The 21,526-nt window shown below is 42.0% G+C and overlaps 1 protein-coding gene across 1 annotated transcript in view; it reads left to right on the top strand.

Moving 5' to 3' along the window:
• Positions 1 to 21,526, top strand: part of ROBO1 (roundabout guidance receptor 1) — an 868,975-nt gene that overhangs the window by 799,913 nt on the left and 47,536 nt on the right. The window contains exons 16-19 of the mRNA XM_077815450.1: positions 2,001 to 2,232; positions 3,635 to 3,756; positions 7,582 to 7,753; positions 13,807 to 14,004. Coding sequence (XP_077671576.1) covers positions 2,001 to 2,232; positions 3,635 to 3,756; positions 7,582 to 7,753; positions 13,807 to 14,004 — 724 coding nt within the window. The remainder of the gene's footprint in view (positions 1 to 2,000; positions 2,233 to 3,634; positions 3,757 to 7,581; positions 7,754 to 13,806; positions 14,005 to 21,526) is intronic.

Here is a 21,526-nt window from a genome sequence, read left to right as displayed (position 1 = left end):
AGAAGATTGGGGGCTTAGAAAAATTGAAGGAATACAGGGAAATAAATTGTGGCATGAAGGGGATGGATGAGGAGAAAGGAAAAAAGAAAGAAAGAAAGAGAGTACAGTATGAGAAAGGAATAAGTCTATTCAAGGAAAGATATAAGACAATATAAATGAACGAACGGCTGTTTTAAACAATATCAACTAGGTGGTCAGGAAAAGAGCGGGGCAACTCCACTCGTGGAGACAATTAATCCCAAGGGAATGGAGCTTTAAACTGTCATCTGGGCTACCTTCTGATCAACTCAAAATGTTGACAGGCATGATTCATAGATTCATAGATATTTAGGTCAGAAGGGACCATTATGATCATCTAGTCTGACCTCCTGCACAAGACAGGCCACAGAATTTCACCCACCCACTCCTGCAAAAAACCTCACACCTATATCTATACTACTTAAGTCCTCAAATCGTAGTTTAAAGACTTCAAGGAGCAGAGAATCCTCCAGCAAGTGACCCGTGCCCCATGCTACAGAGGAAGGCGAAAAACCTCCAGGGCCTCTTCCAATCTGCCCTGGAGGAAAATTCCTTCCCGACCCCAAATATGGCGATCAGCTAAACCCTGAGCATATGGGCAAGATTCATGATAATGAAGTGATCACAAGATGCTACAGCTAGCATGGCGTAACTTTGTAAAGAAAGCATTTTACATAGTCAAGAACTGTAAAGAAACTGACTGCTGTGATGCCCAGTATTTACAGTGAAACCTGCACTAAGGACCACCTGCAGCAGGCAATCTCCCGTTTCAACTGACCACTTAAAAACATCACCAAGCTTCCAAGCATAATTTTGTTTGACCTTTAGTTACAGAACAACCTTTTCCAGGCAGCCAATTTTTTTGGTCTCTTGGGTGGTCTCTGACTGCAATTTCAAAGATTAAGCATTACCTCAATTTTAGCGAGCAGCCATTCATCAGTCAGTTATTTGAAACAAAACATGTTGCTTGGGTGTTACATTGCAAACAAACAGTTTTATTATGTCACCAGATAAAATAGTTTAAATGGGACAAATCTGAATGTTTTTAAGTAGACGTTTTTATTTTCAAATTTGCCTATACATCAGAAATCATTTATCAAAGTCAGTGACTAAAATATACTGAAAGCTGCACAAGACACCGATTCTATTAGGTAACCTCCTGTCTCAAGTATCCCCAAATATATTGACCCTGGTTCTTATTTACACTAAGGCCTTTGTACACTGCCAAGTGACATAAAGTGGCTTTACTGCAAATGACAATCCAGTCAACTGAGTGCAGTTTTGATCCACCTTTATTGGTCGCTTCCTTCCTTTAAAAAGCTGATTTTTATTGGCCCTGTTGGTGACTGCTTAAAAAAGCACCAGTTCTACAGCACAGTAGCCCCCTGCTGAGTCACTGAGAATGGAGGAAATGTTTGGATTTATCTGGCCTTTGACAGAGTCAAGCATAATCATCAGAATGTAGATAGTGCCACTTGGCTGCCCTTTAAAATCCACTTTGTCCACAAGGAAGTGGGGAGGAAGCAAGGGTCATTTTGTGCAAGCTGGGAGGCTTCCACTCCTCAGGAAGGTTGACCTGTTTCTTTGTTTGATTTCTATATTCATCATCTGAACTATTAAAATATATACCCCAATCCGGCAAACAGATCCACCTAGACAAACCCCTGCCCTGCTTGGAGCCCCTTGGCATCGGGGTTATTCATTTTACAAAATATAGAACGTGAGTCACCGTTTTGTTATCCCTTCATTGATGTCTGTGCCATTATACTATCTTAAAAATGTATTAATGCAGTGGTGAATAAGGCCCATAATTTGCTGTAATTCCCAGGAATTTTTATCTGGTTCAGTAGCATTGTTTACTTTGGATAAAATAAATGGATAGTTCTTAGTATTTTGCATAATACTACAGGCAATGTTATGGTTTGTAGGTATTAAACAGTCCATTAGTCATTCACTAACATGTGTTTCTACTGTTCTGCTAGGTGGACCAGCAATCCCAGTATATTCAGGGATATAAAATTCTGTACAGGCCTACCACTGCATCCCACGGTGAATCTGAATGGTTAATTTTTGAAGTGAGAACACCAACCAAAAATAGCGTCATCATTCCAGAGCTGAAGAAAGGTGTAAACTATGAAATCAAGGCCCGCCCTTTTTTTAACGAGTTTCAAGGAGCAGATAGCGAAGTGAAATTTGCAAAAACTCTAGAAGAAGGCAAGTATCAGCAAGTCTGTCTTCATCTTTTCTTTTTGAAGGAGTATTTCGGCCAGTTTCTCTATGATACATTCATTATTTGATTTTGTTTGAAGTGCATACTGTATGAGAACACAGCAGTGCACAGCTGAGGAGACTGTCAGTGTGTTGGACTGATCATTATGTGACTTGTTTCATGGCACAGAAGTAAATATTTAAAACTTTGCATGTGAGAGAGGCATGTGCAGAAATCCCCTCCAGCACATAAAAGGGAAATGTTTTTTTTTTATCTCCAGTGCAGTGTGTTCTCCTCCCTGCTGAGTTCATGGTCTGGTCACAAGTGACTTGTATCAAATTCAAACACATACTTATCACTATCTAAAGTAAATAGCAGATACCGCAGAAATCATCAAAGTATTGTAGCTGAAGGAAGGAAACCACATTTTTAGGGCGCTTGTATATCTGGATCCATCACTGGTACAAAATGAAAAGATGATGAGTGAGAGCAACAAATACACTGGACTAAATTATGCATCTTCCTCTGTGCATGTGCTAGAAGGAGGGTAGGGTTCACAAAGCCATTTCCCTCACCATAGCATTTTTACTTGCAAGGTCAAACATAATCAAAATGCCTCAGAGTAGACATTTCAGTGCGTTGGTGGGGCCCAGACCTGCACCATACGTTTTGGCTGCACTAGTTGAACAGATGACCCTCACTGCCTTCCCTCTAGGCCTCTGAAGCAGCCTCAAAAGAGCAGCACCTGAACCCAGAGCATCTTAGGATGACTCTAATGGACCAAAAAAAAAAAAAAAAAGAATCTTCTCATTGAAAGTACCTACAAATAACAGGAGTTTAAGAAGTACATATTTTTATTTTATTTTATTTTATTTTATTTTACAAAAAAGGGGAAACTAAAGCTCAGGGAAATTAAAGCCAACATTTTTGAAAACATCCACTTTTTGGTGCCTACATTTTGAGTGTCCAACTTGGCACACCAACAGCCTGGTTTTTCTAAAGTGATGAGCACCCAAATGTCTTTGTTAGGTTAATTTTAGTGCTCAGAAGTTCTGAAAGGAAGGATCTACATGTCTCAGGTTAGGCACCAAAAATTAGTGGAATCTTTTTAATATTTTGATCTCAGTGTTGGGTCAAGGTGACAAAGTGAGTCTGTGGCAGAGCCAGTAATGGAACCCAGGATCCCAACACCTGTTCACATTACTAGACTATATTTTGTCTCTCACGTCCGTTTACCTTGACAGACAGAAACATCCTTAATGGCGAAACAAGAAATTATGATTACATTTGTGTAGTGCAGAATGGGCTGTTTATGTATCAAGCACTAGCAGCTTGTTAAAAAGCATTTGGCAACATTGTATTAGAAATACAACAACAAATTAACCATCTGGTTCTTCCCGCAAACAGCTCCTAGTGCTCCACCTCAAAGTGTTTCAGTGACTAAGAATGACGGGAATGGGACTGCAATTGTGGTTACCTGGCAGCCACCCCCTGAGGATACCCAGAATGGAATGGTCCAAGAATATAAGGTGACATGTAGAGTTCTTATTCACTGCAAAGTATTGACATGCTATTGATGGATAAATTGTTCGTGGATACTTGGCTCCATCTACTGGTAAAAATCAAAAGCATGTGGAATCAAAAAATATTCCTCAGTTTATTTTTTTTTATAGTACCATTTATTTAGGAATTTTATCTAGTCTGTGGCATCTTTACATGTACAAAAGCAATTATAACTGCCTACTAATTTGAATGGGAAGATGGTAGTGCAGGAAATTAAAGAAAAGGTCAAAATTCATAATTAAAATAAGCAACTTCATGTCTATGCTATAACATGAGAATTACGTACACAAAACACAAAGAAAAATGTACTAGTTTAAGAACCATTTTGTGATCAAAACAGGGAATTTGAGGAAATAAATGGGTCTAATCATTTGAAAGGCTTCGACATAATTTATTATGTAACATTCTGAGTAAAGTGTACTATTCTATTCATCTGGGATAGTTAAAAACATGGAAAAGCTTTCCATCTAAAGAGAGTTAGTGTAAGATTAAATATATTTATAGCAATTTTTTTTGTTTTTTTACAAATCTATCTTTGCATTCTAGCCTTCATTATACTATATATATTTTTAACCTATTAAAGTTCAGTAGACAGTTTTTATTATTTAAGGCCTCTGTAGCAACATACTGTTTTTATCTTAGAGTAATTTAAATTGTGAATAAATTACATAAAAAAGAAATGAAGCTAAAATTGCCTAAGCAAGGCTGAGATGTTGTAAGTGTCTAGTCATGGATTTCAAGGTTGTTTTATAGCCACTAGTGGCAGGATGGTTTGCTCTAGTCTGTAGCAAATTGGCATTGTTGAGAGAGATTTTTAAATCAGAATGTTTTAGCCTTTTTTTTTAAAGATAAAATACCACAGTGTAGGCATTTATTCCTAAGCATCAAAACTCATTCCACTCATTTCTTTCTTTACACTGTAGAAAAGAAAAAAGAGTGGAGATCACTTAGCTTCATGGTCAATTTAAAATAATAAAATGCCTTTCAGAACCTGATTGACTAGTACAAAATCATTTTGTGGCTTAGTTTCAGATGTAATTGAAAAAAATATTCACAAAGGAAGTTTTATTTAAAGGCAGTTAGACCTTGAACTAAAGAGATGGAATTATTCACCCACCAGAAACTGTATTAAAAGAACGTTAGGGTTGTGAGGACAAAACAATAAAGGAGAGGAAATTCACATTTGAGTGTGGAATATGCTATACAGTGTCTGCTAGCATCTGGGGACAATAGGTTGCAGTGAGCTATGAGCAGGCATCTCTTAGTGCCTATGCAGCGGTGGGGCTGCCACTGTTTTTTAATGTGGGTCAGTGGATAATTTTCCCTCTGGATCGAAAACAGGCATCATGAAAGCATGCATAATTGTATTTTCTGTTTAAAAAAACAAAAACAACTAGTCAATGTTAGGAACAAATAACCCGGAAAAAAACCCTGAAATTCAAATCCCTTTTTTTTAATACAAAAAGGAATTAATGATTATTCTATCATGTTATTTTCTCAACAAGTGGATTCTCTTTATTTTTTCAAAACAATTAAAACCCAGGCTGGCTGACACCTTGCACAGTAAGTTTTAGAATGGAGAAAATTTGAATGTATTAATAGGTTATAATGGAAAGGATGACACAGCTACAGAAGTATGAATAGCACTTTACAAAAAACAATAACGTTCAAATGAGTCCATTCTGTCACACCTCTGGCATAAAGTTACAGGGCTGCTTACAACGCTTTTCATTTTCTTTTTCCGTGATGCATCTGTTCAGGAGTGGCTTCCCTTTTGTTTCCTTAACAAGCATCTTCTATCTGTTCAAACTTCCCTATATAGATTGTATAATGGATCATTATCATATACTGTAGTCACTTCTATGTAAAGATCATGAGAAATTAAGCAGAAAACAAATTTAAACCATAACTATCTATTGCCCAGCATAGTTTTTATTCCTTAGTGTCACTTCCTTCTTGCTCGTTAAATACAGGTTGTTTGTGGGTTGTGGGGGATGTTAAGCTTTATATTCTGTGTGCGTCGTGGCACAAGGGTTTGTGACTGCTCTTGTGAAGGCTGCATAACTGTTCCCTTTCCAAATCCCTGTATTGACTTATTAATAGCTTTCTAAAACATGCAGTCTTATCATTTTTATAAGATCATTCTATAACTTTTCTGCAGGTTTTATGGATCATTGTCTAGAATTTAATGGCACTAATAAAAATGATATCATTTATTTAGTACTCATTTGTAAAAAGTGAGTGCTTATCCTATGCTCTGGGCATTCCTTGACCCATTTCACAATTATGTTTATTAAAATTGATTACTCCATTTACCCCTTATCTTTCCCCAGTAATCATATATAATAATCCAGCAAAATATCTTCCAGTTCTTTATAATTCTCCACAAGAGTCCTCTGAACCCCCTTACATCTAGGGTGAAGAAATATGTCTTGCCACAAATGTGTGCATGCTCACAAAGCCAATGTACTAGGAATATTTGTGAGTTCAAAGCTGAGGGTGGCCCCCTCACAGAAAGTGCTGTGCTAGTTGATTCGATCTCCCTTATGGCTGGGGTTCCAGCTCAGGCAGATCTCAAATGCAGAAGACTGGCACAGGGAGAGTGAAGCAGTCTTTCAGATAACAAGATTTTAGACTATTTATAGGTCAAGACCACAACCTTAAATTGTACCCTGTATTTAATAGGTAGCCAGTGTGGATCCAAAAGTACTGGTATCATGTGTTCCCAGAAGGACCTACCTCATAACAAACAAGCTGTTGAATTCTGCACCGTTTTTGATTTCGAGGTAGATTGAAAGAGTAGCTGCATGTAGAGCTCATTGCAATAGCTTGATCTGGAGGTGACAAAGACAGTTGCAAGTTCAGATCACAAAAGTAACGCAACCTCCTGGAAGTACAGATTGAGAAATAGGTGATCTAACAGTAGGTGCTACTGGTTACCTGCTTTTTTAATACCAATTAGGAGTCCATCCAGCCTACTCAGTTGTGCATCTACTCACAAATGGTGGGCAAGCCCCTTGAATCAGAGGGGGCAACATTATCTCCCATCTCATCCAGTTGTTTTCCCCTAACCAGCCAATATCACCTGAGTCTTCTCCAGATTGAGTCTCAGGCCCCTAGCTTTTACCTGTGCCGCATTCTCATTGTGACCTAACTCTTAGTTAAAAATGGCGTGTGCCACGTTCTCACTGTGACCTAACTCTTAGTTAAAAATGGGGTGTCACTGCATCATCCCCTGCATCCAATCCCTGTTTGGTTTACTATAATTTTTATTGCTTCCAGCATGAATACCTGTCCTCAGGGAAAAGTATGAATTCATGCAAATACAAATTTCCCCAAACATGTCTCTGAACAAAACCTAGCCTGACCAATTATTCAAGAAAAAGAGAGTTGCAAATATCATCAAATTTAATTCCCTTGTTTTAGTCATACTGAATGATTGAGAGTTCTTTCTCTCTTTTCCATTATCTGTGGAGTGCAACCAATGCTCATTAGTGCATTATTAGTGCTTATGTCTTGGATTGATATGTTAGAGGGTTAGAAGGGAGCTAACAAGTTATCTTATATTGTAAACTCTTTGTGGCAGGAACCATATTTTTGCTCTTTGTTTGTACAGCACCTAGCCTGTGACTGGGATGGCTTGGTGCTACTGCAATACAAATAATAAATAACAGTTATAATCTAGTTTGACTCCCTTTATGAAGCAGAAAGGACCATATCATATCATGTAACTATCCTTTTAGCTTTAACTTTTAACACACACATGTGCTATGTACTTTATTTACCTACAGGTTTGGTGCCTGGGCAATGAAAGCAGATACCACATAAACAAGACCGTAGATGGTTCCACCTTTTCTGTACTCATCCCCTCCTTAGTTCCTGGTATTCGATACAGTGTGGAAGTAGCAGCAAGTACTGCGGCAGGACCCGGAGTGAAAAGTGAGCCACAGTTTATCCAATTAGGTAAGCCTTCTGGTAAATTTGCGTATAAATTCAGTGCTGTGTTTATTTTTCCTTTTATGGATCCAGAAATATTTACAAGTCAGGCAGAATGCAGAGTGTTGCTTGAATTTTAACATGAGATTAGTATTTGTGTTTTTGGACATGTATTGGAACTGGATTCTAAAGACAGTGTTGTAACAGCATCTCTCAAAGGTTTGTTGTATAATGGTTGCTGCATTTTTTTTAAACAAAGAGTCACAATTCATTATTGGTTTTGGCTGTTGATTTTTGCGAAGTGGTTGATACTTAAGACTGGCGTAGGAAAAACACAGCAGTTTAAGATGGGCCCAAGCCACCAAGTTTGCTACATTCATATTAGTTCTGGCCTACCAGTATCAGGGCAAGGGATGCAACATTGATCTTTGCACTCCTTTTTTCCTCATCTGCACCAACCATTCCTCTGACACAGTTTAAGATTGGGGGCCATAGGATATGGATATGTCTGGAAGTGATGTGGGATTACTGCTGGTTTACAGAACAATATTTAAAATGCCTTGCAATATAGTGATGCTGCTCTTTATTAGCATGATGAAATCAAAACATGCTGTCCCATCAGACCAAAATAGAACCTTACCGTGTTCCTTTTGACCTTGTGCCCTTCTCTGTCTCCATCATCAAAAGACCTGTCCAGGTATGTGACTTTACAGTTAAAAATAGGTAGTTACTGAGAATGAAAAAAGGACCCTATTCTGAGTGAACAATTGCTGCAATACCAAAAAATTACATTTAGCCATTGAAATTAAGGGAACTTTCAAAAAATTGCTTATAATTTGGGCTTGTGACTCCCATTGATTGTAATAGAAATTGCATAGCAAGAATGCAGAACTTTTTAAAATGACTCATTAATGTAGTACCTATAAGTGCTCATTGGCATGTTCTTTTCTGTGCTCGTTTCCCATTCTCAAGAATCAGGGTTTTTGTTTCGCTGCTGATATTTTGAAAACCTTGAAATTTTAAGTGTTATAGATACCAGCTTAATGAAGAGGCCTTGATGTCTGAAACTGCAGGCTTGATATTAACATTTTTCCTTAATCCATCTGCTAGTAAATTAATCCTAAATAAACGCCAGTTTTACAAGAACATGATTTATTTAGTTTCCCTTCCTTGCCTTTCCAGTTAGCATATTTGGAAAAGGAACATAGTTGACCATTTGCCTTACCAGGACTGAGCAGGGCCACTAGCCTGATTCCAGCAATGGCATGTATGGACACTTCACTAGAAGGCAAAGGGCAGTTAGATACCCATGTCCTATTGAAAGTCAATAGGAATCAGGTGCCTCATCTTTGAAAATCTTCTCCTAAGGCTATTGATTAGTGCTTCACAAAATAAGTGGAACTTAGGCTCCTAAGTGCATAAATCATGTTTGAAAATGGGACTTAAGTTCCTAAATCAGTTAGGTGCTTTTGAAAATATTGCCCAAAGTCTCTTTCCTCCAGATCATATTTTCTGATTCAGCTGAGATCTACAGTAATCAAAAGTTATCATTTGCTGTTTAGTGGCCTCAGTGGTTCGTGATCTTAGTCCAATCCCTAGTGGACAGATGGTAACATGACAGTTAATGTCCTTAATGACATTCTCAGCAGAAGCCAGGGATTGAGCATTATGGCATTTTGTAAAGAAATAATTACACTGTATGAGAGGTCTAAAAAACCCTTCCATCTCACTCCCCAGAGCTAAAATGTACATTTCCCCTGTGCCACACAGCATGGTGGTAGTACATCATCCCAGGGGGAGGTCTCAGAAACACTGTTCCTGAAGTAAGCACATTGCCTTTGGGGACACCGAAGAAGCATTGACCCGAGAGTCCCTTGCTGTGACCTTTAAGTAAGCTGCCCAACACAATGTGTGTCTTTTTCAGGCCTGCAGTAGACTTTCAAAGGTGGCCTGCTTTGCCCACCCAAAGCCCCACTGATGTCAGTGAGGCTGCACATGGGCAGTGCACTGCACTTACATGCAGTACACTATGGAGCTCTAGCCTAAAAGTGGCACTTCTCCATTTATGACATTGTATATAACTAGAAAGAAGGCAAAAGAGAATATTCATAAGTTGATTTCTGACCAAAGAATTGTCTTTCTACATTATATATACCCACATTGAGTGGGGGGGGGGAAGAGGGAGCAAGTTATTGCAAAGTCAAGCACTCAGAAGTTAGGAAATGCCAGATTTATGGTTGCCCGTGCAACCTTAATTCTCACTTCCCTTTGACCAGCTATCTTGTGCACTGAATGAGGCAGGAGTCCTGTGGAACAGTACCTGATTGTACCATTAAAGACTGTATCTTAATGCATGCACATGGAGGCATTTGCACAGGTCACCGTGATTCTGAGATTTCATAATTCTTGAATTTGCATCCTAAATAACTTTATTTTAACATAGTGTTTTTGGATGTAATTTACTAGTCTATTTTGAAAAGGACAAAGAAAGAAACCAATTGTTGTGTGCAACTGTAACAACCTCGTATCTTATATCACCAGCATTTAAGCCCTGAACCTTCCACACAGCACTGCAGGCTGCTAGTACCTGAACTACAGACCTAACTACATTAACTGTCAGCAGGGAAAGTCTGTTATCTTGGGGCCAGGAAATATGCCAGTTCCAGGGAGTGAGGTAGTCAGCCTTCTCCAGCAGCTCCTAGGTATTCTCAGTACAATGTGTGCTTCGGCAGCTTTGTCAGCACTGTGAATGTGACCTTAGAATGTTCACAGTTCCTTATTATTTTGTATGCTGCCAACATTTACCTGGAGGAACCGGAAACAACAGCAGTGATATGGTGATTTTCAACAGTTTATGTGTCGGCTAAACCTGAATGGATTTTCATGGCACAAAGAAAAGGCATTTTTCTAGCCCAAGGGCTTTCTCCCTTTTCCCCTAATTTCAAAGGCCTGATGCAAACAACAAATTGATAGAACAAAAAAAAAGGCTGCAAGAATCTTTAATAATGGAAAGTGTTAGCAACATAAACACATGGGTCACTACCAGCTTCCCTTAAAATTAGTGGTTAGCTTAGCTTCTATTATTAAAATAAAGGAATATATAGTCATATACGTGTGTGTGTGTACAGATACGTGTGTGTGTACAGTTAAATGACTGAAGCTAAAGAATAAGAGAAAAAGAAAGTGTGTGTGTGTGTGTGTAGAGGTGTAAAATATATATATGAAAAATGAGACTTTGTGCAGGTGTAGCAGTCCACACATGCATAATGTATTTCAGGCTTGGTGCTTTAAATACAACAATTTATTATGATAATATACAGGTATTTCTAGTGGCTAACAGACTATCACTAAAGGCATGCTAATTAGTTCTCAAGTTACATCTCATAATGTGAGTGATTAGAAAAATAAAGGTTCATGGAGTATTTTGTACATGAGACATGCACTGTGTGAATAATGCACTTAACATTTGTGTGTATATATATATAAATACTACCACTATGTTTGTGTTACAGAATCATTTACATTGCTGGCTCCTTATGCACAGCTTAGGGCTTCATAAATTTTATTGATTCTATGCTGTAGTATTCTTTTTTTTTTTTTTTTTTTGGGGGGGGGGGGGGGGAGGGGACCAGGGAGAATAAGGTAACTTTTTCTTTATTGTAAATACTTCATTAGAAGTATGAAAGAGTAATATTTAAATAACAAAGAAATGTTAACATACGCAGAACAATAGGTGAACAGTGTCTCCAATGAAAATTCACTTTTCTGTCAAAGAAAACAATTTCAAATAATATCAGCATTTAAAAAAAAGTAAATGTAGTTGTTTTGAAATTAGAATGATATTGCAGTTTTCAATATCTTAATACAGCCTCAGCTGCTGTGAGACAAAAGATGAGACATAGAGTGGCAATTTTAATTCATTAGTCACAGTACACTTTATACAGTGAAGACCATCTGGCCACTTGCATGGAACCTCACTTGGCTGTCTCCATAAAATCTGAAGCAACCCAATTTAACCTTGCACAAATAGCCATGAAATCTATAAATCTAGGAGACACAAAGGGTGTATTGGTAAGAAAAGAATAGGTCTGCTTGCTGAACTTTCAGACTATGAGTGCTCTTAGGATCACAGAAGATAAAAGGGCTTGTTATGTGAAATAAAACTTCCAGTCAACAAACAGTCAAAGGTAGTGATTGCTTGTGAAAATAGGTATTGAGCCTGGATGTCGTGTAGAATAAAATCTGAAATTCTGTGGAAGAAAAAGCCAAGGGAAAAAAACTATTAATAATGTAACCATTTCCAATCTATAAAGGTGTCCCTTTCCCAGAGCAATTGTTTTTCTACAATATGGCTTGTTTTCCCTGTAGTCTATAGTGCCACTGTTTCTTTTATATATATTTATACTTTGGGGGGGGGGGACATGGGGTGTCATGATTAAGAGTATTAACCTGTTCACTGGTTAGTGCTGAGAGCATTAATGCTGTTGTGTTTTAAGTGAACTGATTTCCATTTCTTAGTCAGTATGCATTAACAGAATTTGATCAGGCCACTTGAACAAACAACATATTTTTCTCCTAAAAGGACCAATCTCAGGACCAGATTCTACTATCTTACTCACATTCAGTAGTGTTTAATTCTTTGACTATTTACTCTGAAATCAATGGGACTGATCAAAAAGTTAGGTATTACACAGTGTGAGTGATGTAAGGTATTTATACATTGTGAATGAGAGTTTCAGAATCTGGTCCTCAATTCGGGGAGCAATAATACAGATCTCTTAGCTCACAAATTTGCAAAGAGCACCTCTTACTGCTAAAAATCAATGTACCCGGATGATAAAAATCTAGCAAAATGTCTTCTTGCTGAGCAACCTCAAGGCAATTATAGGATATTGGTGAGTAGACCAGTCTGAAATAGTGTTAATATTTACAGACATAATATATGGAAAGAAAAATGAAATTTTAGGTTAAAATAATAAATACCCTGTATATTAAAAATGAAAACTCTTATACATTTAGTAATTAATGAAAACATTTTCAGCTGTCCTTTGTTTCTGTTCTGATTTCTAAATTGAAGTAGTTGATCAAGGGGCCTCTGCTTTTTCCACTACTAGGAAGGCCTATTGATTATTTTTAGTGCATTGTACCTTTTCTTGGCATATTTAATATCCCTTCTTGCATTCTCAAAGCTATAATTTTAAAGACTAGCTTGTCCAGCCATGCTAAGTTGGTAGAATCAAGTTACTTTATTCACTCTCTTCTTTAGCTAGTCTTGAATTTTCAGTCTTCTTGAATTGAGGTCAAAATAAGACTCTGAGAAAAAAACAGACTGTGTAACATGAGATACAAGTCGCCTGTCAGAAACTGCTAAATTTAAAAAACATCTTTTCAGTATCCACCTTCTATAAATGTGTTTTGAATTTGTAATGCTTCTATGATTTTCACTTCTGGGGAACTGTGTGTGTGTTCATGTAGCTTGTTTCTAAGCTTTAGTGGAATTCTGGAAACAGACTTCTCCAACACATTTCTCCTTAGTTTTCTGTGGTGATTTTGTTGTATTTTATTTTTAAATTTAATCTGAAATAATTTGATTTGTGTTATATTGCAGAAATGATGAAAAATTATTGGCCAAAAATTTTAAACCATGGACTTAGTCAGCCTTCTAAATCCATATTTAGTCACCTAAATAAAAGGGGCCTAATTTTCAGAAGCACTAAGCACCCACAATCCTGCTGAAGTTCACAGGAGTTGGGGCAGGGAGCATCTTTTTCTTCTGTGTTTGTAAAGCACCTAACACAATGGGCTCCTGGTCCATGCCTAAATCTGCTAGGTGCTACAACAGTACACATAATAAGTAATAATAATAGTCGTGTATTACCTCTGAAAATCAGGCCAATTTTATTTGGGTGCCTAAATATGGATTTAAAAGGCCAACTTTAGGTGCCCAGGTTTGAAAATCTGGGCCATAGTATTTTTAAATCACTGTCTACAATTATTATTACTTAGCAATAATAATAGTACATTTGGTTTTTAGAACTGCACATCCAAATTAATCAGAGATTTTTGATTCCTTTTTTTAGATTCCCATGGAAACCCTGTGTCACCAGAAGACCAAGTCAGCTTAGCCCAGCAGATTTCAGATGTTGTAAAACAGCCAGCTTTCATTGCTGGCATTGGTGCAGCCTGTTGGATTATTCTTATGGTCTTCAGCATCTGGTTATACCGCCACCGAAAGAAGCGAAATGGACTCACTAGTACTTATGCTGGTATCAGAAAAGGTGCCGAATTACAGCTCTTGATCTGTTAACTGTTGAATGCATATTTACTCGTCTTTTATAACTTTTTAATTAGAAAGATCTCGATCATCTCAGGCCCACGGAATACTTGGGGTGTGTCCATTGAATAATTAAATGGGCTTTGCATCAGATACCCCCAACAGAGAACACATGAAAATGTTGATAATGTAGTACTTGTGAATTTTCATTAAGAACCTTAATCAAAATACCCAGGCTTGCTTTTCATTTGTGTGTGTGTGTGAATGTAGTGCTGACAGCTGTCTCTATGTTTACAGAAGAGGGTAGCAGCAGGGCAAGTTTCCTCTTCCTGTGCCACATGGTTGACCTGAAAAAAGATTCAGCTGGATGGTAGTTCAGTATTTTTTTGAGTGCTTGCTCATGTCAGTTCCATTCTAGGTGTGCGTGCGCCTCCATGCGCGGCTATCGGAGATAGCCGTAGGGTTGGCTGTAGCACCTTCTTGAGTGCCATGCCCAGGCGTCGCTATATTAGGCGCCACCAGCCCTATGCCCTCTCAGTTCCTTCACCCATGGTGATTAGTTAGAGCACCTTTCCTTTGCCTCACAAGGGCGAAGGGTTCTTCTACTTCACTCTTTTAGCCTTAAGGCTTTGTAAATATTTTGTTTACAGTAGTTAATTAATACGTAGTTGTTAAGTAGTGTAGTTAGAGATAGAGTCCCAGCAGGGACTTTGCCCCAGGCAGGGCATGCCCTGGTCTCCGGGTTTTAAGCCCTGTTCTGAATGTAACAGGCCTGTGCCTGTTAGCGACCCCCATAGCAACTGCCTCAAATGCGTGGGAGAATCACATGTGAAGGAGAAGCGTTGCTTCCGCATCTGTAAGAACTTTCCTCCGAGAACACAGAGTGAGACATCCATTTGAGGGCCCTCCTCATGGAGGCTGCTGTCCACCCAGGTTCCAAGCTTTCCCAGCCAGACTCTGCCCTGAGTACGTTGGCCTCGGTACACAGCACACCCCCACCACCGGACTCTACCCAGTATCTCTCCTGGTCACCAGTGCCTAAGAAGAGGTCGAAGAAAAATTACTCCCCAGCACTGAGCAAGATGGGCAAAGAACCCAGTTTTGACCGACAGCCAACACTGGAGCCACATGGGGACACTCCCTCGATGGAGCCTCCTAGTCCCCTGAGGGATCCTCCACCTACTCCAGGGAGTGGTAGGGGACCCAGACTGGTGGCAGTGCCAACGCCTTCCCAGGTTCTCCTGATGCCCAGAAAGCTAAAGGCCTCTACCAGCGCCGCCGGCACCAAGTGTGTCGCAGGTCACGACAAAGGCTCCCACTGAGGGCGAGCCAGCTGTAAAGACCCTCCCAGGGGGCAGGTTAACGACACTGGTCTCCATTGACGAGAGAGCACTTCCCATCTCCGTGCCCCAGGTCTCTGTCTTCTGTGGGACGTGCTATCTCACAAGCACCAGGCTCCTGGTCTCCACCCGCTTGATGTGGGTCTCCTAAAAGAAGGCACCAGTCACCATATCACCGGCACCAATCATCCTCCTACCAGCTGCCTCCTTCCGCACAGAGTCCCGCAGTGGGAGCAGTCTTGATCATGGTACCGACCCCCCTGGCCCTGGCACCAGTTCTCCTACTCGAGGCACCGGTCTCATGCAGAGACGGTTAGTCGTGAGACGCAAGTTTCGACAGCCCCTCCATGACCACTGGAAAGTATTTCCTCTGGTTCAGAAAGGGAATTCAGCCTTTCACTGCAACAGCCCTGGCGCAAGCGGGCACCTGAGGCTGCGTTGACCTCCACGCTGCCATTGTGGCAGTAAAGCCAGTGGCTGGCGCAATGGCCCTATTGGAGTGCATGGGGCATGCCTGTGATGTCCATGTCTCAGTCAGTCCATTCCGTGGCCACCACCTCAGAGCAGCAACCAACAGCACTAGTGGCAGTGAGCTCAGTGCGGGTGACACACTCAGAGGCCGGGGTAGAGGAGCAGGTGCCCACCCTGAAACCCTTTTCCCCCATGAGGGATGACCCCTCGGGACCTCCCCCAGTGACCCAGTTGTTGTCCTTGGATGAGGGGGTGGTGGGCCCCTCCCATGCCAGCCTACCAGACAATTTCAAAGAACATCAGGCCCTGGTTCATAGGGTGGCTACAAACTTGGGCTTGGAAGTGAAGGAGATGGCCAAACAGGTGGACAGCCTGTTCAATGAACTCTTGGGCTCTACCCCCGCCTGTGTTGCACTACCAGTACATGATGGGGTCCTAAAAATAGCAAAAGCCCATAGGCAAACTTCTTCCATCCCTCCCACTTCCAAGAGGGTCAAGAAAAAGTATTTTGTCCCAGCCAAAGGGTTTGAATATTTGTATACTCACCCTCCTCTAGGCTCGCTGGTTGTCTCGGTGGCTAACAAGAAGGACAGATGGGCAAACCCGTTCAACCCCCAAGAATAAAGAGGCCAAAAGGCTGGACCTTTTTGGGAGAAAGATTTATTCGACAGCCAGCCTTCAGTTCCAGGTGGCCAACCACCAGGCTGTCTTAGGGAGGTACCAATTCAACTTATGGGACTCCCTCCATAAATTCAAGGACTCAGCCCAGGAATTTGGGGCCCTGGTGCAGGAGGGTATGATGGCTCCAAGGTGCTCCCTCCAGATGGTATGGGACGCAGCCGTTTCAGCAGCTAGGGTGGTCTCATCAGCATTGGTCATGAGGCATGGCTTCAGACTGCTGGCCTGTCCCAGGAGATGCAGGCCTCAATCCAGGATCTTCCCTTAAATGGGAATGGTCTCTTCATAGGACAGACTGACATGAGGCTGCACGGACTGACACTCGGGCCATCCTTTGCTTGCTGGGTCTGCATACGCTGTAGTCGGCGAGGAAGCAGTTCCAGCCCTTGACAGGGGAAGGCAAGGAGAAGGAATAGAGACAGGAATTTTGGTCATCGCCGCCTTTCCTTCTCCCGCTCCTCTGTGCAACCCGGCCCGTCAAAGCCTCCCGGGGGCCAGAAGCACTCATTTTGAGGGTGCACTCAAGAGTGATGCCGCAGTCAACTCCCCTGATCCGTCTCGTTCTTTCCTCAACCATCTTCGTCCCTACCATTCTGCCTGGTCGCGGGTCACCTTGGACCACTGGGTGCTAGAGATTGTATCTTGGGGCTACACCCTGCAATTCTGTGTCTCCTCTTCCCCTGTTCCTCTTTAGGGACCCTTATCACGAGCAACTCCTCATTCAAGAGTTCAAAATCCTCATGCAGCTGGGGGCAGTGGAGGAGGTCCCCTGGGACATGAGGGGAAAAGGGTTCTACTCCCATTATTTACTAATTCCAAAAGCAAAAGCAGGCTCTAAGGCCCATTCTGGACCTGCGGCGCTTCAACAAATCACTCAAAAAGTTGAAGTTCTGCATGGTCTCCCTGACCTCCATCATCCTCTCCCTGGATCTGGGAGACTGGTACACTGCCCTCGATCTGAAGGATGCCTATTTCCATATCTCCATCTTCCAAGGTCACAGATGATTCCTCCGTTTTGTGACAGGTGGGCACCATTTCCAGTTCACAGTGCTGCCATTTGGCCTCTTGTCTGCCCTGAGGGTGTTTACAATATGTATGCCACCAGTGGCCGCTTACCTCAGGCTTCGAGTGGTTCAGGACTACCCATATCACGATGACTGGCTCATCAAGGGCAGATCTGGGGAACAGGTGCAAAGGAGCCTCGATCTGATTCATTCCACCTGCCACGACCTGGGCCTGTTGGTAAATAAAAAGAAATCATCTGAAGGCCAGTGCAACGAAAAGCGTTCATTGGAGCGGTTCTTGATGCCACACAAGCCAGAGCCTTCCTTCCAGAGGTGCGTTTCCAGGCCATATCAGACATGATTTCCCACGTGAGACACTAGCCGCTCACCACTGCTCACACCTGCCTGCGGTTGTTGGGCCACATGGCCGCATGTATGTACGTGATCCAGCATGTCCAGCTCCATCTCCAGCCAATGCAAGCACAGTTGGCGTTGGTCTACATCGCCAACAGACACAATCTAGACTGGGTGGTCAGGGTGCCAGTTCACATCTGATCATCCCTGGATTGGTGGTTGAGCCCCGAATCGGTGTTGGAAGACGTTCCCTTTGCAGCCCTGCCCCATAGCTGACCCTGGTTTCTGATGCCTCAGACCTGGGCTAGGGAGCTCACCTGGGCGAGCTCAGCACGCAAGTCCACTGGTCACGGGACAATCTGTCGCTCCACATAAACGTCAGGGACCTCAAAGCGGTTCGCCTGGCCTGCCAGGCTTTCCTGCCTCATGTGAAGGGCAAGGTGGTACAAATCCTGATGGACAATCCCGCAGCAATGTATTACATCAACAGACAGGGTGGAGCCAGGGCATCGGCCCTTTGCCACAAAGCTCTGTACCTGTGGGGCTTCTGTGTGTGGCATGCTGTCCATCTGGTGGCCACACATCTGCCTGGAGCCAAGAACATGGTAGCAGATCGCCTCAGCAGGACCTTCTCATCTTGCCACGAGTGGTTGCTCCACCCAGAGGTGGTCAGTGTGATCTTTCGGAGGTGAGGGAATCCCCAGGTGAATCTGTTCGCGTCCCATCAGAACTGGAAATGCCACGTGTTTTGCTTGTTCCAGGGATTGGACAGTGCATCCCCATCAGACGCCTTTCTGCTTCCATGGTGAGGGGCTCTGATGTATGCCTTCCCACTGGTGCTGCTAATCCACAAGGTCCTTATGAAGATCAAACAGGACAAAGTGAAAGTGATCCTGATAGCTCCTGCGTGACCTCAGCAGCACTGGTTCGGCACGCTTATGGACCTTTCAGTAGCCGCTGCCTCTCTGGTCGGACCCGCTGTCGCAGAACCCCGGGAGTCTTCTGCATGCGAACCTGGTGGCACCGCACTTGACAGTGTGCCTTCCGCATGGCTAAATGCGGAAGAACAGGAATACTTGGCCCGGGTCCAACAGGTCTTGTTGGGTAACAGAAAGTCCTTCACCAGAGCAACCTACTCTTCCTACTCCAAGTGGAAGAGATTCAGGTGCTGGGCCTTGGACCAAAGTATCCGGGCTGAGCAGGCCTCACTGCAGGTGATCCTGGACTATCTTCTACACCTCAAGCTCCAGGGGTTGTCCCAGTTTTCAATCAAAGTCCACTTGGCCGCAACTTCAGCCATCCACTCTCCGTTCCAGGGCACATCGGTCTTTGCTCATGACATGGCGATCCGGTTTTTGAAAGGTCTGGAGCATCTCTATCCACACGTCAGGGATCCCATCCCTCCCTAGGACCTGAATCTCATACTGTTACGGTTCATGGATAAGGCTGTGTGTCTGTCACACAGGTCTCAGAAATCACAGATTTTGTGACTTTCCGTGACCTCCATGACTTCTGCAGTGGCTGGTGCAGCTGGCCCCAGGACTGCTGAGCCACTCAGGCAGTGGCTGCCCACTCGACTGGGGTGCAGGCTTCGTCAGCAGCCTTCCTGGTCCAGGTGCTGATTCAGGATATCTGCAGGGCCACTACCTGGTCATCTAGCCACACGTTTACATCTCATTATGTGCTCACCCAGCTTGAGACGATGCTGGCAGAGCTGTGTTGTAAGCCACATGACCATGAAGTCTGAGCCCGCCACCAGGGATACTGCTTGTGAGTCACCTAGAATGGAATTGACGTGAGCAAACACTCCAAGAGTTAAAAACAGTTACCTACCTTTCGTAACTGTTGTTCTTCAAGATGTGTTGCTCATATCCGTTACATGACCCACCCTCCTGCTACTCTGTCGGAGTTGATGGCAAGAAGGAACTGAGAGGGCATAGGGCCAGCAGTCCCTAATATACCGACGCATGAGCACAGCACTCAAGAGTATGCTACAGCCGACCCTATGGATACCGCTAAGGCAAAAATCTCTGACGGGTGCGCACGTGGGCATGTGCACACCTAGAATGGAATGGACAAGAACAACATATCTCGAAGATCAACAGTTACGAAAGGTAGGAAACTGTTTTTTCATCCTAGTCAGTCAATTGCCCTCTGCTGAGAATGCTAACAACGTCAGTTATAGGTGTTAGTTATAGAGTGCTTTTGTGCGTGCATGTTCCCCCACATTGTGGGTGAGAGGTAAGGTGGCTGTTTGAAGAAGCAGAATTGATGGAAATACATCTTCAAGAGTACTGCCTGCAGCCTGTATTCCAACTCACTGTACATCTAAAATGGCAGTATTGGCTCTAGCTTCCAGCCATGTTCACTTTCATGTTGTTGTTGTTGTTTATGTAGCATCATTAGGTGGGCACAGTGCTTTACAGTTGGACACTGTGATAGAAAATAAACAGAATACCTGTCCAGAAGATCTTCTGGCCTAGGAGTGTGATTTCCATTGACTTCAATAGGCTTTGGATTGATTGGTCCCTAAAGTTACAAGTAGGTACAATACAGTGCAATGCATTACAACTCAAAGCAGTGCCATTTAGGCAATTGCAGTCTGAAGGTCATAGAAGTTGTAATGCCTCTCTCAGAATAGGTGAGTTTCCGGTAGCTTTTTAATGGAAGAGAAGGAGGGCGCTGGATGTTAGATAATTAAAAGACTGAGCCAGGCCTCAAAGGTGGCATGAAAGTGGCACATTTAATTTATTGTTAAAGGTAGGCAAAAGATTGCATCTTCAGTCATTGCAGATGTGAATGTATGCTGGGGATGGGCAGGGAGGCAGATAACACAAACATATTTTTGAAAGATGGTAAATAAGTTATTGCTATGAAAAAATAGTGATTAAGATGATCAGGCATATGGAAATGGTTTGAGGGGTGGGAGAAATCAAATGTAAACACAGGCACTGTGGCCTCTAGCCTAAATACAAACATGGTCTTTTTTTTGAACACCTGTTTCTTACTGTCTTTGAGAAGAGATTGGCCACTATCATTTTAGAAATGGCTCTAGAGAAGAATTCTCTGTTTTCAGCAACACAGAGTCTTTGAGGACTTCCATGCTATTAAAGCAGTAGATTGGCAAAATTTAGGCTTGGTAATTTCAATGAAGATGTAGCCATGGAAATGAGGGTTGAATTTCACCTTTGATTTTGTTTCTCTGAGAATGTTAAACTGTGAGAGAATTGTATGCCCTAATGTATTAACCTGCTCTTTTTTGTTTTACTAATAGCATGCTGCATACGGTCTTTCCACAAATGCTTTCAAACTAATATCACTATGCTGTTGGCTGAATTTAGGTTAAGGAAAAACCATAACAATATAAATTTTAAAATAATAAAAATAATAATATTGGCACTTGGTGGTGTTCCAGTCTGTTGTGGATTATGAATTTCTGTAGAAATACCACATTTATAGTTCTCAGTACTTCGCAGAGGGGAAAAAAGCCTTTGATAGAAACGTTCAGAAAGGTAGGCCTCAAGTCTGTGTTACCAACTGCACTTGAAGTAAAACCAGCATCTTTGGAGAAATAGAAATCATGAGATAATCTACCACTCTGCAGTATATTGTCAAAAATGTTGAATGTGCACACTGAGTAATAGTGAACTTTATTAACTTTTTTTTTTTTTTTTTTTTT

This window comes from Eretmochelys imbricata, chromosome 1, assembly GCF_965152235.1.
Source record: "Eretmochelys imbricata isolate rEreImb1 chromosome 1, rEreImb1.hap1, whole genome shotgun sequence".
NCBI lineage: Eukaryota > Metazoa > Chordata > Testudines > Cheloniidae > Eretmochelys > Eretmochelys imbricata.
This window is presented reverse-complemented; position numbering and strand designations above follow the sequence as displayed.